This window comes from Pristiophorus japonicus, chromosome 11 (genome assembly GCF_044704955.1).
Source record: "Pristiophorus japonicus isolate sPriJap1 chromosome 11, sPriJap1.hap1, whole genome shotgun sequence".
Lineage (NCBI taxonomy): Eukaryota > Metazoa > Chordata > Chondrichthyes > Pristiophoridae > Pristiophorus > Pristiophorus japonicus.
In genome coordinates, this window is record NC_091987.1 from 23,431,940 (window position 1) to 23,447,481 (window position 15,542).

At 68.2% G+C, this 15,542-nt stretch overlaps 1 protein-coding gene across 1 annotated transcript in view; it reads right to left on the minus strand.

Annotated features, from left to right (window-relative positions):
- LOC139275513 (cell adhesion molecule 2-like) overlaps nucleotides 1-15,542 on the minus strand; it is a 414,901-nt gene that overhangs the window by 41,041 nt on the left and 358,318 nt on the right. Inside the window, exon 6 of the mRNA XM_070892683.1 lies at nucleotides 8,532-8,710. Coding sequence (XP_070748784.1) covers nucleotides 8,532-8,710 — 179 coding nt within the window. The remainder of the gene's footprint in view (nucleotides 1-8,531; nucleotides 8,711-15,542) is intronic.

A 15,542-nucleotide genomic window follows, 5' to 3' on the forward strand; every position in this document is an offset into this window, starting at 1 on the left:
GGGGCTAAATGGCCTCCTCCTGTTCCTGTGTAACAGACTCGAGGGACTGATTGGCCTCCTCCTGTTCCTGTGTAACAGACTCGAGGGGCTGAATGGCCTCCTCCTGTTCCTGTGTAACAGGCTCGAGGGACTGAATGGGGCTCCTCCTGTTCCTGTGTAACAGGCTCGAGGGGCTGAATGGCCTTCTCCTGTTCCTGTGTAACAGGCTCGAGGGGATGAATGGCCCACTCCTGTTCCTGTGGAACAGGCTCGAGGGGCTGAATGGCCTCCTCCTGTTCCTGTGTAACAGGCTCAAGGGGCTGAATGGCCTCCTCCTGTTCCTGTGTAACAGGCTCGAGGGGCTGATTGGCCCCCTCCTGTTCCTGTGTAACAGGCTCGAGGGGCTGAATGGCCCCCTCCTTCTCCTATGTTCCTTTGGGTTTGGGCACAAGCTCGGGAGAAGCAGCAAGTCAGTGGACACTGGGAATCCACACGCTGTCCTCAGAAGGTGTGGGGGGTGCGGAGCAGGTAGTGAAGGACAGCGCCTCACTCCCAGCTCAGTCTGGGGTCTGACCCAGGTCTGGGGTCTGGGGTCTGGCCTCAGTGTGGGATCTGGCCTCAGTCTGGGGTCTGGGATCTGGCCCCGATCTGGGGTCTGGGTCTGGCCGGGGTCTGGGGTCTGGCCTCGGTCTGGAGTCTGGCCTCGGTCTGGGGTCTGGCCAGGGTCTGGGGTCTGGGGTCTGGCCTTGGTCTGGGGTCTGGGGTTTGGCCCCGGTCTGGGGTCTGGGTATGGCCCCGGTCTGGGGTCTGGGATCTGGGGTCTGGCCCCGGTCTGGGATCTGGGGTCTGGCCCCGGTCTGGGGTCTGGGGTCTGGGGTCTGGCCCCGGTCTGGGGTCTGGGGTCTGGGGTCTGGGGTCTGGCCCCGGTCTGGGTCTGTCCGTGGTCTGGCCTCGGTCTGGGGTCTGGCCCCGGTCTGGGGTCTGGGGTCTGGCTCTGGTCTGGGATCTGGCCCCGGTCTGGGGTCTGGGGTCTGGCCCCGGTCTGGGATCTGGTGTCTGGCCCCGGTCTGGGGTCTGGCCCTGGTCTGGGGTCTGGGGTCTGGCCCCGGTCTGGGATCTGGTGTCTGGCCCCGGTCTGGGGTCTGGCCCTGGTCTGGGGTCTGGGGTCTGGCCCCGGTCTGGGGTCTGGGGTCTGGCCCCGGTCTGGTGTCTGGGGTCTGGCCCCGGTCTGGGGTCTGGGGTCTGGCCCCGGTCTGGGGTCTGGCCCCGGTCTGGGATCTGGCCCCAGTCTGGTGTCTGGGGTCTGGCCCCGGTCTGGTGTCTGTGATCTGGCTCTGGTCTGACCGCTCCCCCCACAGCATGGCAGAGCCTGTGCTTTGCAGGGCGGAAGGTGCTGGAAGCTGCAGCCTCACCAGAGGGCTCCAGATGTTCTAACCCACACTGCTCTGCTGCTGACAGCAAATGCTTCCCCAGTAGCTACTGAACCGATCACAGTGCAGTGTGAGCGGGCGGCCCGACAGGGGGCGGGGACAGGGTGGGGACAGGGGACAGGGGACAGGGACCAGGGGACAGGGACGGGGACAGGGGACAGGGGACAGGGGACAGGGGACAGGGACGGGGACAGGGGACAGGGGACAGGGGACAGGGACGGGGACAGGGGACAGGGGACAGGGGACAGGGGACAGGGACGGGGACAGGGGACAGGGGACAAGGGACGGGGACAGGGGACAGGGGACAGGGGACAGGGACGGGGACAGGGGACAGGGGACAGGGGACAGGGACGGGGACAGGGGACAGGGGACAGGGACGGGGATAGGGGACAGGGGACAGGGGACAGGGACGGGGACAGGGGACAGGGGGCAGGGGACAGGGGTCAGGGGGCAGGGGACAGAGGGCGGGGACAGGGGACAGGGGGCAGGGGGCGGGGACAGTCGACAGGGGGCAGGGGACAGAGGGCAGGGGGCAGGGACAGAGGACAGGGACAGGGACAGGGGACAGGGGACAGAGGACAGGGGACAGGGGGCAGGGACAGGGGACAGGGGACAGGGTGCAGGGGACAGGGGGCGGGGACAGGGGACAGGGGACGGGGACTGGGGACAGCGGACGGATACAGGGGATGGGGACAGGGAGCGGGGACAGGGGGCGGGGACGGGGGGCGGGGGGCGGGGGGCGGGGACAGGGGGCGGGGACAGGGGACAGAGGGCAGGGGGCAGGGACAGGGGGCAAGGGACAGGGGGCGGGGGGCGGGGACAGGGGGCGGGGACAGTGGGGGGGGACGGGGGGCAGGGTCAGGGGACAGGGGGCAGGGGGTGGGGACAGGGGGCGGGGACAGGGGACAGGGGGCGGGGACAGGGGGCGGGGACGGGGGCAGGGGGCGGGGACAGGGGGCGGGACAGTGGGCGGGGACGGGGGGGCGGGGGGTGGGGACAGGGGGCGGGGACGGGGGGTGGGGGGCGGGGACGGGGGGCGGGGACAGGGGGCGGGGGGCGGGGACAGGGGGCGGGGACGGGGGGTGGGGGGCGGGGACGGGGACAGGGGGCAGGGGGCGGGGACAGGGGGCGGGGACGGGGGCAGGGGGCGGGGACAGGGGGCGGGACAGTGGGCGGGGACGGGGGGGCGGGGGTTGGGGACAGGGGGCGGGGACAGGGGACGGGGGGGCGGGGGGCAGGGGCAGGGGGCGGGGACGGGGGCAGGGGACAGGGGGTGGGGACAGGGGACGGGGAGCAGGGGGCGGGGGGCAGGGGGCGGGGACAGGGGACAGGGGGCGGGAACAGGGGCGGGGACAGGGGGCGGGGACGGGGGGCGGGGACAGGGGGCGGGGACAGGGGGCGGGGACGGGGGACGGGGGGCGGGGGGCGGGGACAGGGGGCGGGGACAAGGGACAGGGGGCATGGGGCGGGGACAGGGGGCGGGGACGGGGGGCGGGGGGTGGGGACAAGGGGCGGGGACAGGGGACGGGGGCAGGGGGCAGCGGTCGGGGACAGGGGACAGGGGGCGGGAACAGGGGGTGGGGACAGGGGGCGGGGACGGGGGGGCAGGGACAGGGGGCGGGGACAGGGGACAGGGGGCGGGGACAGGGGGCGGGGGGCGGGGACAGGGGGCGGGGACGTGGGGGCAGGGACAGGGGACGGGACCAGGGGACAGGGACGGGGACAGGGGACAGGGGACAGGGGACAGGGGACAGGGACGGGGACAGGGGACAGGGGACAGGGGACAGGGACGGGGACAGGGGACAGGGGACAGGGACGGGGACAGGGGACAGGGGACAAGGGACGGGGACAGGGGACAGGGGACAGGGGACAGGGACGGGGACAGGGGACAGGGGACAGGGGACAGGGACGGGGACAGGGGACAGGGGACAGGGACGGGGATAGGGGACAGGGGACAGGGGACAGGGACGGGGACAGGGGACAGGGGGCAGGGGACAGGGGTCAGGGGGCAGGGGACAGAAGGCGGGGACAGGGGACAGGGGGCAGGGGGCGGGGACAGTCGACAGGGGGCAGGGGACAGAGGGCAGGGGGCAGGGACAGAGGACAGGGACAGGGACAGGGGACAGGGGACAGAGGACAGGGGACAGGGGGCAGGGACAGGGGACAGGGGACAGGGTGCAGGGGACAGGGGGCGGGGACAGGGGACAGGGGACGGGGACTGGGGACAGCGGACGGATACAGGGGATGGGGACAGGGAGCGGGGACAGGGGGCGGGGACGGGGGGCGGGGGGCGGGGGGCGGGGGGCGGGGGGCGGGGACAGGGGGCGGGGACAGGGGACAGAGGGCAGGGGGCAGGGACAGGGGGCAAGGGACAGGGGGCGGGGGGCGGGGACAGGGGGCGGGGACAGTGGGCGGGGACGGGGGACGGGGGGCAGGGTCAGGGGACAGGGGGCAGGGGGTGGGGACAGGGGGCGGGGACAGGGGACAGGGGGCGGGGACAGGGGGCGGGGACGGGGGCAGGGGGCGGGGACAGGGGGCGGGACAGTGGGCGGGGACGGGGGGGCGGGGGGTGGGGACAGGGGGCGGGGACGGGGGGTGGGGGGCGGGGACGGGGGGCGGGGACAGGGGGCGGGGGGCGGGGACAGGGGGCGGGGACGGGGGGTGGGGGGCGGGGACGGGGACAGGGGGCAGGGGGCGGGGACAGGGGGCGGGGACGGGGGCAGGGGGCGGGGACAGGGGGCGGGACAGTGGGCGGGGACGGGGGGGCGGGGGTTGGGGACAGGGGGCGGGGACAGGGGACGGGGGGGCGGGGGGCGGGGGGCAGGGGCAGGGGGCGGGGACGGGGGCAGGGGACAGGGGGTGGGGACAGGGGACGGGGAGCAGGGGGCGGGGGGCAGGGGGCGGGGACAGGGGACAGGGGGCGGGAACAGGGGCGGGGACAGGGGGCGGGGACGGGGGGCGGGGACAGGGGGCGGGGACAGGGGGCGGGGACGGGGGACGGGGGGCGGGGGGCGGGGACAGGGGGCGGGGACAAGGGACAGGGGGCATGGGGCGGGGACAGGGGGCGGGGACGGGGGGCGGGGGGTGGGGACAAGAGGCGGGGACAGGGGACGGGGGCAGGGGGCAGCGGTCGGGGACAGGGGACAGGGGGCGGGAACAGGGGGTGGGGACAGGGGGCGGGGACGGGGGGGCAGGGACAGGGGGCGGGGACAGGGGACAGGGGGCGGGGACAGGGGGCGGGGGGCGGGGACAGGGGGCGGGGACAGGGGGCGGGGACGTGGGGGCAGGGACAGGGGGCGGGGACAGGGGACGGGGGGCGGGGACAGGGGGCGGGGGGCGGGGACAGGGGGCGGGGACAGGGGGCGGGGATGGGGTACGGGGGGCGGGGGGCGGGGACAGGGGGTGGGGACAGGGGGCGGGGACGGGGGGCAGGGACAGGGGGCGGGGACAGGGGGCGGGGGGCGGGGACAGGGGGCGGGGACGGGGGGCAGGGACAGGGGGCGGGGACAGGGGACGGGGGGCGGGGACAGGGGGCGGGGACGGGGGGCAGGGACAGGGGGCGGGGACAGGGGGCGGGGGGCGGGGACAGGGGGCAGGGACAGGGGGCGGGGGGCAGGGACAGGGGGCGGGGTCAGGGGGCGGGGGGCGGGGACAGGGGGCGGGGACGGGGGGCAGGGACAGGGGCGGGGGCAGGGGGCGGGGGGCGGGGACAGGGGACAGGGGGCGGGAACAGGGGCGGGGACAGGGGGCGGGGACGGGGGGCGGGGACAGGGGGCGGGGACAGGGGGCGGGGACGGGGGACGGGGGGGCGGGGGGCGGGGACAGGGGGCGGGGACAAGGGACAGGGGGCATGGGGCGGGGACAGGGGGCGGGGACGGGGGGCGGGGGGTGGGGACAAGGGGCGGGGACAGGGGACGGGGGCAGGGGGCAGCGGTCGGGGACAGGGGACAGGGGGCGGGAACAGGGGGTGGGGACAGGGGGCGGGGACGGGGGGGCAGGGACAGGGGGCGGGGACAGGGGACAGGGGGCGGGGACAGGGGGCGGGGGGCGGGGACAGGGGGCGGGGACGTGGGGGCAGGGACAGGGGACGGGACCAGGGGACAGGGACGGGGACAGGGGACAGGGGACAGGGGACAGGGGACAGGGACGGGGACAGGGGACAGGGGACAGGGGACAGGGACGGGGACAGGGGACAGGGGACAGGGACGGGGACAGGGGACAGGGGACAAGGGACGGGGACAGGGGACAGGGGACAGGGGACAGGGACGGGGACAGGGGACAGGGGACAGGGGACAGGGACGGGGACAGGGGACAGGGGACAGGGACGGGGATAGGGGACAGGGGACAGGGGACAGGGACGGGGACAGGGGACAGGGGGCAGGGGACAGGGGTCAGGGGGCAGGGGACAGAGGGCGGGGACAGGGGACAGGGGGCAGGGGGCGGGGACAGTCGACAGGGGGCAGGGGACAGAGGGCAGGGGGCAGGGACAGAGGACAGGGACAGGGACAGGGGACAGGGGACAGAGGACAGGGGACAGGGGGCAGGGACAGGGGACAGGGGACAGGGTGCAGGGGACAGAGGACAGGGGACAGGGGGCAGGGACAGGGGACAGGGGACAGGGTGCAGGGGACAGGGGGCGGGGACAGGGGACAGGGGACGGGGACTGGGGACAGCGGACGGATACAGGGGATGGGGACAGGGAGCGGGGACAGGGGGCGGGGACGGGGGGCGGGGGGCGGGGGGCGGGGGGCGGGGGGCGGGGACAGGGGGCGGGGACAGGGGACAGAGGGCAGGGGGCAGGGACAGGGGGCAAGGGACAGGGGGCGGGGGGCGGGGACAGGGGGCGGGGACAGTGGGCGGGGACGGGGGACGGGGGGCAGGGTCAGGGGACAGGGGGCAGGGGGTGGGGACAGGGGGCGGGGACAGGGGACAGGGGGCGGGGACAGGGGGCGGGGACGGGGGCAGGGGGCGGGGACAGGGGGCGGGACAGTGGGCGGGGACGGGGGGGCGGGGGGTGGGGACAGGGGGCGGGGACGGGGGGTGGGGGGCGGGGACGGGGGGCGGGGACAGGGGGCGGGGGGCGGGGACAGGGGGCGGGGACGGGGGGTGGGGGGCGGGGACGGGGACAGGGGGCAGGGGGCGGGGACAGGGGGCGGGGACGGGGGCAGGGGGCGGGGACAGGGGGCGGGACAGTGGGCGGGGACGGGGGGGCGGGGGTTGGGGACAGGGGGCGGGGACAGGGGACGGGGGGGCGGGGGGCGGGGGGCAGGGGCAGGGGGCGGGGACGGGGGCAGGGGACAGGGGGTGGGGACAGGGGACGGGGAGCAGGGGGCGGGGGGCAGGGGGCGGGGACAGGGGACAGGGGGCGGGAACAGGGGCGGGGACAGGGGGCGGGGACGGGGGGCGGGGACAGGGGGCGGGGACAGGGGGCGGGGACGGGGGACGGGGGGCGGGGGGCGGGGACAGGGGGCGGGGACAAGGGACAGGGGGCATGGGGCGGGGACAGGGGGCGGGGACGGGGGGCGGGGGGTGGGGACAAGGGGCGGGGACAGGGGACGGGGGCAGGGGGCAGCGGTCGGGGACAGGGGACAGGGGGCGGGAACAGGGGGTGGGGACAGGGGGCGGGGACGGGGGGGCAGGGACAGGGGGCGGGGACAGGGGACAGGGGGCGGGGGGCGGGGACAGGGGGCGGGGACAGGGGGCGGGGACGGGGGGGCAGGGACAGGGGGCGGGGACAGGGGACGGGGGGCGGGGACAGGGGGCGGGGGGCGGGGACAGGGGGCGGGGACAGGGGGCGGGGATGGGGTACGGGGGGCGGGGGGCGGGGACAGGGGGTGGGGACAGGGGGCGGGGACGGGGGGCAGGGACAGGGGGCGGGGACAGGGGGCGGGGGGCGGGGACAGGGGGCGGGGACGGGGGGCAGGGACAGGGGGCGGGGACAGGGGACGGGGGGCGGGGACAGGGGGCGGGGACGGGGGGCATGGACAGGGGGCGGGGACAGGGGGCGGGGGGCGGGGACAGGGGGCGGGGACAGGGGGCGGGGGGCAGGGACAGGGGGCGGGGTCAGGGGGCGGGGGGCAGGGACAGGGGGCGGGGACGGGGGGCAGGGACAGGGGCGGGGGCAGGGGGCGGGGGGCGGGGACAGGGGGCGGGGACAGGGGGCGGGGGGCAGGGACAGGGGGCGGGGACAGGGGACGGGGGGCGGGGACAGGGGGCGGGGACGGGGTACGGGGGGCGGGGACAGGGGACGAGGGGCGGGGACAGGGGGCGGGGACAGGGACAGGGGGCGGGGACGGGGTACGGGGGGCGGGGGGCGGGGACAGGGGGCAGGGGGTGGGGACAGGGGGCGGGGGGCGGGGCCCAGGGGGCGGGGATAGGGGGCGGGGACGGGGGATGGGGGGCGGGGGGCGGGGACAGGGGGCAGCGGGCGGGGACAGGGGACAGGGGGCGGGGGGCAGGGGACGGGGGGCCGGGGGGCAGGGGGCGGGGACAGGGGGCGGGGACAGGGGGCGAGGGGGCGGGGGGCGGGGACAGGGGGCAGGGGGCGGGGACAGGGGGCGGGGACAGGGGACAGGGGGCGGGGGCAGGGACAGGGGACAGGGGACAGGGGGCAGGGGGCGGGGACAGGGGGCGGGGACAGGGGACAGGGGGCGGGGACAGGGGACAGGGGGCGGGGGGAAGGGGGCGGGGACAGGGGACAGGGGGCGGGGGGCGGGGGGGCGTGGACAAGGGACAGGGGGCGGGGGGCAGGGGGCGGGGACAGGGGGCAAGTGGCGGGGACAGGGTGCGGGGGCAGGGGGAGGGGACAGGGGGCGGGGACAGGGGGCGGGGCCTGGGACAGGGAGTTCGCCGTGCACTGGGTGGTGTGCCAGTGGCCATTGCTATGAATATTCAGCAGCGGGTGAGTGACCAGTGAGTTCTGGTCAAGTGCCGCGTGCTGGAGGATTGATCCAATGAGATGTGGCCAACATGGAGCAGAATCGGGTGTTGCACTGGCTTAGTGTCGGAGTGGGAGCCGAGCACGGCCTCAGTAATGATGGGAGAATCCGGCTGTAAATGTTGGCACTGCCGACAGCACGCCCCGGGAGCAGGATCGCCGGTGGGAGGGCCACAGCTACTCACCGTATACGAAGAGGATGTACTCGGCGCTGTTGTGGCCCATGGTGTTGGCAGCCTCGCAGTAATAGGTGCCGTTGTCGGTTTTGTTGAGGGCGCTGATGATCAGGATGTTCCCCTCCACCACCATTCTGTCAGGGTCTGGCAGCTCAGCCCCATCCTTCTTCCACTTCACTGCTTCGGGGCTGCAGAAACCCAGAAACATGGCAATAAGGGATCAGCTACCGGCTCACACAGCTTCCGGAGCTCGCTATAACGTCTCAACCGAAGGACGACTCTTCCGACAGTGCGGCACTCCCTCAGTGCTGCCCCACTGACAGTGCAGCACTCCCTCAGTACTGCCCCTCCGACAGTGCGGCGCTCCCTCAGTACTGCCCCTCCGACAGTGCGGCGCTCCCTCAGTGCTGCCCCTCTGACAGTGCAGCACTCCCTCAGTACTGCCCCTCCAACAGTGCAGTGTTCCCTCAGTACTGCCCCTCCGACAGTGCGGCGCTCCCTCAGTACTGCCCCTCCGACAGTGCAGCGCTCCCTCAGTACTGCCCCTCCGACAATGCAGCGCTCCCTCAGTACTGCCCCTCCGACAGTGCAGCGCTCCCTCAGTGCTGCCCCTCTGACAGTGCAGCACTCCCTCAGTACTGCCCCTCCGACAGTGCAGCGCTCCCTCAGTACTGCCCCTCCGACAGTGCAGCGCTCCCTCAGTACTGCCCCTCCGACAGTGCAGCGCTCCCTCAGTACTGCCCCTCCGACAGTGCAGCGCTCCCTCAGTGCTGCCCCTCTGACAGTGCAGCACTCCCTCAGTACTGCCCCTCCGACAGTGCGGCGCTCCCTCAGTACTGCCCCTCCGACAGTGCGGCGCTCCCTCAGTGCTGCCCCTCTGACAGTGCAGCACTCCCTCAGTACTGCCCCTCCAACAGTGCAGTGCTCCCTCAGTACTGCCCCTCCGACAGTGCGGCGCTCCCTCAGTACTGCCCCTCCGACAGTGTAGCGCTCCCTCAGTACTGCCCCTCCGACAATGCAGCGCTCCCTCAGTACTGCCCCTCCGACAGTGCAGCGCTCCCTCAGTACTGCCCCTCCGACAATGCAGTGCTCATTCAGTACTGCCCCTCCGACAGGGCAGCGCTCCCTCAGTACTGCCCCTCCGACAGGGCAGCGCTCCCCCAGTACTGCCCCTCCGACAGTGCGGCGCTCCCTCAGTACTGCCCCTCCGACAGTGCGGCGCTCCCTCAGTACTGCCCCTCCGACAGTGCGACGCTCACTCAGTACGGGGCAGAAACCAATTGGCCTTCAGATACTGGTATGAACACTGAGCACTGCTCTTCACGCACATTATTCACAGGCCTCTTTAAACTTCCAGATTTAATTTGATGCAATCGTCGTCACCTGACCTTTGGCCTCTGCTAACCAATTAGCCAGAAAAAGATAAAGGTTTAATCCAGTGAGTAAAGCAGGTATTTGCCAGGATTTCATCCATCCTTTTGTTACCTCAATTCCAACGCACTCCTGGCTGGCCTCCCACATTCTACCCGACGTAAACTGGAGGTGATCCAAAACTCGGCTGCCCCGTGTCCTAACTCGCACCAAGTCCCACTCACCCATCACCCCTGGGCTCGCTGACCGACATTGGCTCCCGGTTAAGCAACGCCTCGATTTCAAAATTCTCATCCTTGTTTACAAATCCCTCCATGTCTCGCCCCTCCCTGTCTCTGTAACCTCCTCCAGCCCCACAACCCCCGAGATGTCTGCGCTCCTCTAATTCCTTCACTCCACCATCGGTGGCCATGCCTTCTGTTGCCTGGGCCCCAAGCTCTGGAACTCCCTCCCGAAACCTCTCTACCTGTCTTTCCTCCTTTCAGACGCTCCTTAAAACCGCCTGTTTTGACCAAGCTTATGTGGCTCGGTGTCAATATCTTGTTTGGTAATCAATCCTGTGAAGAGCCTTGGGACGTTTAACTGCATTAAAGGCGCCATATAAATACAAGTTGTTGTTGCATTTTGTGTACAGAGACCTTGCGATGCGGATGGTGTCAGGGTGATGGAACTGACACAAGATCGTCACTTCACGCCGAGAAACACAGGCCACATCCTCTCCGACTGGTAATGACCAACTGCTCACTTGTACAGCTCGACTGGGCGGGCCGTGAGAGGTGGAGGGATTCGGGAGTGTCAGTGTTAGCAAGGGGGAGGAGAGATACAAATAACTGGGAAGACCTTGTAACTCCCTCCAAGTCAGGGAGAGTAAAGATCAGCCCGGACTCCGGCTCCCGATCAGTAAATCCAGTGAGAACAGGGGCTGGGGGCCCACTGCGGTCAGATAGGTCACACACACACACACTCACACACTCTCACTCACTCACACACATTCACTCACATATTCACTCACTCACACACACACTCACACATTCACACATTCACTCACACACACACAGACACACACACTCACACATAGACACTCACACTCACACACACACTCACACACACACATAGACACACACACACACACACACACACTCACACATTCACTCACACACACACACACTCACACACACACATAGACACTCACACTCACACACTCACATACACACATTCACACACTCACACACTCATTCACACACACACACACACATAGACACTCACACTCACACACACTCACATACACACATTCACACACTCACACACTCACACTCACACTCACACACATTCACTCACACACACACTCACTCACTCACTCACACACACTCACACACACACACACTCACATACACACATTCACACACTCACACACTCATTCACACACACACACACACATAGACACTCACACTCACACACACTCACATACACACACTCACACACTCACACTCACACACACACTCACACACACACACTCACTCACTCACACACATTCACACACACACACTCTCACACACACACAGGTACACACTGACACACACACACAGAATGGCCAGTTAAGCAAGGGTCTGGAGGTATCAGTGGTGTTGTGAGAATGAGTGTGTGTGGGAAAGCTGTGGGAAATGAGGGGAAAAAGATCAGGGTGGTGGGAGAGGAGAAGTGAGAGACAGCGCGAGAGAATAATGTTCAAAAGTAAAGATCCCACGGGACAGGAGGGATATAAAATGAGCTCCGTAGTGAGGAATTGGTGTGTTCAAGCCTCCCTCCTCGACAACGCTTCTCGTTGATTGCGATGATCAGATAGCACAGCATCATGGGTAGAGTCACAACAGCAGTTTTGGAGTGTGTGAGGAATGGCCCATAGTGACAGATAATACTGGTGCGAATGAACACACAGACTCCAAGGCAATTTACAGCACCCCGGGTGTGCTGCCCTGGTACAGTCAGTCTAAGGGATCAATTTAACTTTACAATCAGCGGGCGGTCCCACATCTAAATTATTTCCAACTTCAATTTACACGTTCAGGAGTTTATCGCATCCCAGCAATGCTGTCTATGAGAGATCAGCACCTTCGTGTGGTTCCTTCTTCCAGCTAATTACAAGCAACTAACACTGATTCCTACATTTAAATGAGGAGGAAGGCAGGGGCTGATTCAGACAGACCAGTAAACCTGTATCGAACCTTGGTTAGACCACACTCGGAGCACTGCGTACAGTTCTGGTCACCATATTATAAACAGGATATCGATGCACTGGAGAGGGTGCAGAGAGGATTTACAAGGATGATACCAGAAATGTGAGGGTATACCTATCAGGAAAGGATGGACAGGCTGAGTCTCGTTACTCTTGAAAATAGGCTGAGGGGTGACCTAATAGAGGTCTTTAAAATGATGAAAGACTTTGATAGAGTGGATACAGAGAGTGGGGTAGAAATTGCCCCCCGCCCGAAATGGGGCACTCCAACTCCGTTTGCGTGGTTTTTACCGCAGCTGTGGTTCAGGTCGCCTCTTGAACGATATTCATCTCTTTGTTGTTTTTTTTCCTTCGATCCGGAAGTCGCTCTTAATTTGGGCGGTGAGTACACGAGGCGGGGGATAGGGGGCAGTGAGTACATGAGAGGGGGGCAATAGGGGGCAGTGAGTACACGAGGGGGCAATAGAGGGCGGTGAGTACATGAGAGGGGGGCAATAGGGGGCAGTGAGTACACAGGGGCAGGGATAGGGGGCGGTGAGTACACAGGGGGAGGGATAGGGGGCGGTGAGTACATGAGGGGGGGATAGGGGGCGGTGAGTACACAGGGGGAGGGATAGGGGGCGGTGAGTACATGAGGGGGGGATAGGGGGCGGTGAGTACACAGGGGGAGGGATAGGGGGTGGTGAGTACACAGGGGGAGGGATAGGGGGTGGTGAGTACACAGGGGGAGGGATAGGGGGCGGTGAGTACACGAGGAGGGGATAGGGGGCGGTGAGTACACAGGGGGAGGGATAGGGGGCGGTGAGTACACAGGGGGAGGGATAGGGGGTGGTGAGTACACAGGGGGAGGGATAGGGGGCGGTGAGTACACAGGGGGAGGGATAGGGGGTGGTGAGTACACAGGGGGAGGGATAGGGGGCGGTGAGTACACGAGGAGGGGATAGGGGGCGGTGAGTACACGAGGGAGGGATAGGGGGCGGTGAGTACACGAGGGGGGGATAGGGGGCGGTGAGTACACATGGGGAGGGATAGGGGGCGGTGAGTACACGAGGGAGGGATAGGGGGCGGTGAGTACACGAGGGGGGGATAGGGGGCGGTGAGTACACAGGGGGAGGGATAGGGGGCGGTGAGTACATGAGGGGGGATAGGTGGAGGTGAGTACACGACGGGGGGCGGATACGGGGCGGAGCGGAGTCACCGCCGCGATGACATCATCATGGTGCCGCGTCACCATGGCTCTCCCCTTCACTTCAGGAGGAGAGCCTTTGCGATTTTAAAACTTCGGCTCATTGGGCCACCTGGGGGGGTTTCGGCCGGGCCCCAAGAGCGGGTGCCAGGCTGGTTGTTGGCGGCCAGGCCGAACCCAGGGCATAATTATCGGGCCGACATAGCAGTCGGCCGACAAACAAAAAACATGGCGGCAGCGGAAGTGCGCCCTCCCCTTTAAGGGAAGCCACCCCGCCGTTGCAGACGGCCATGGCCTCACTGGACCACCGGCAAAAAGTTTGTTTTGGCACTGCCGGGCGGGCTGAAGATTTTCAGAGGGGAATGTCACCGTTGGCGGGGTGGGGCGATAGATCGGCAGTGCGCACGGTTATGACGCGATTACCGCGGATCGGCAAGGGGGGGATCGGGGCACTGCCGGGAAAACTCAGGAGGGCAATTGGGCTATGGGCGGCCATTGGTCGGAAAGTCGACTCCACTCCGCAGTTGGCCGCTGATTTCCGGGGATAACAGGCCTGAAGGAAAGGGGCAATTTCGGCCCCAATATTTCCACTCGTGGGGAAGAGTATAACTAGAGGCCATCAATATAAGATAGTCACCAAGAAATCCAATAGGGGATTCAGGAGAAACTTCTTTACCCAGAGAGTGGTGAGAATGAGGAACTCGCTCCCACAGGGAGGGGTTGAGACGAGTAGTATTGAAGATCATCATCATAGGCAGTCCCTCGGAATCGAGGAAAACTTGCTTCCACTCCCAAAGTGAGCCCTCGGATGGCTGAACAGTCCAATACGAGAGCCACAGACCCTGTCACAGGTGGGACAGACATTCGTCGGGGGAAGGGGTGGGTGGGGCTGGTTTGCCGCGCGCTCCTTCCGCTGCCTGCACTTGACCTTTTCACGCTCTTTGCGTTGAGACTCGAAGAGCTCAACGCCCTCCCGGATGCACTTTCCCCACCTCGGGCGGTCTTCAGCCAGGGTCTCCCAGGTGTCAGTGGTGATGTCGCACTTTACCAGGGAGGCTTTGAGGGTGTCCTTGTAACACTTCCGCTGCCCACCTTTGGCTCATTTACCATGAAGGAGCTCCGCATAAAGCATTTGCTTAGGCAGTCTCATGTCTAGCGTGCGAGCTATGTGGCCTGCCCAACGGAGCTGATCGAGTGTGGTCAGTGCTTCAATGCTGGGGATGTTAGCCTGGTCGAGGACACTGATGTTGGTGCGCCTGTCCTCCCAGGGGATTTGCAGGATCTTGCGGAGACATCGTTGGTGATATATTTCCAGCGACTTGAGGTGCCTTCTATACATCGTCCATGCCTCAGGTCCATACAGGAGGGTGGGTATTACTACAGCCCTGTAGACCATGAGTTTGGTGGTAGATTTGAGGGCCTGGTCTTTGAACACTCTTTTCCTCAGGCGGCCAAAGGCTGCACTGGCGCACTGGAGACGATGCTGAATCTCCGCATCAATGTCTGCCTTTGTTGACAAAGGAATTAAATACAAAATAAATAAATTGCACTCCGCTTCCATTGAGGGGGCTAAGGCCAATTCTGCGGCAGGAGCAGGACTTCCACGCTGGGGGCTAAAATTTCCTGCCCCAGAAAGTTACCGCCCCCAAGATGTGCGGGGAGGCAGAGGGAAGTTGAGGGGAGACGGGAGCGGGGGATGGAGGGGAGAGTGGTGGAGGTGAGGGGCGGAGAAACCCAGGGCGGGGGACAGGAGGTGCCACATTGCAGCGGAGGTCTGGGGGGGCGAAGTGTGTTGGAGGGGCGGGCCTGGGGGCCCTGTGCCTCGGTGCGGGGAGTGTTCAGAGTGGGGTGGACGGGTTGACTGCGCAGATGGCGGTTGGTGGATGTGGTGTGGTTGGCGTCGCGGGGGCGTGGCTCCGGGGTGGCCGGGGCTGGGGGCTCGACATCCGGGGGTGTTCGGCATTTGGGAAGGATTCTGACGGGACGGGGCGGGTTGGGTGCGGGGGGGGTGTTCCCGGTGTTGGGTGGGTCTGGAGCCGGCGGGGGGGCATGCTCTTGGGATGGGGGGTGGGCTGTTTGGGGCTGGGATTGGAAGAGACTTCTTCACTCGGGGAGTTGTTGGCCAGTGGGGTTCCCTGCCGCGGAGAGTTGTTGATGCCAGTTCATTGGATGTGTTCGGGAGGGAGTTGGATGTGGTCCTTGCGGCTGGAGGGGTCGGGGGGGTGTGGAG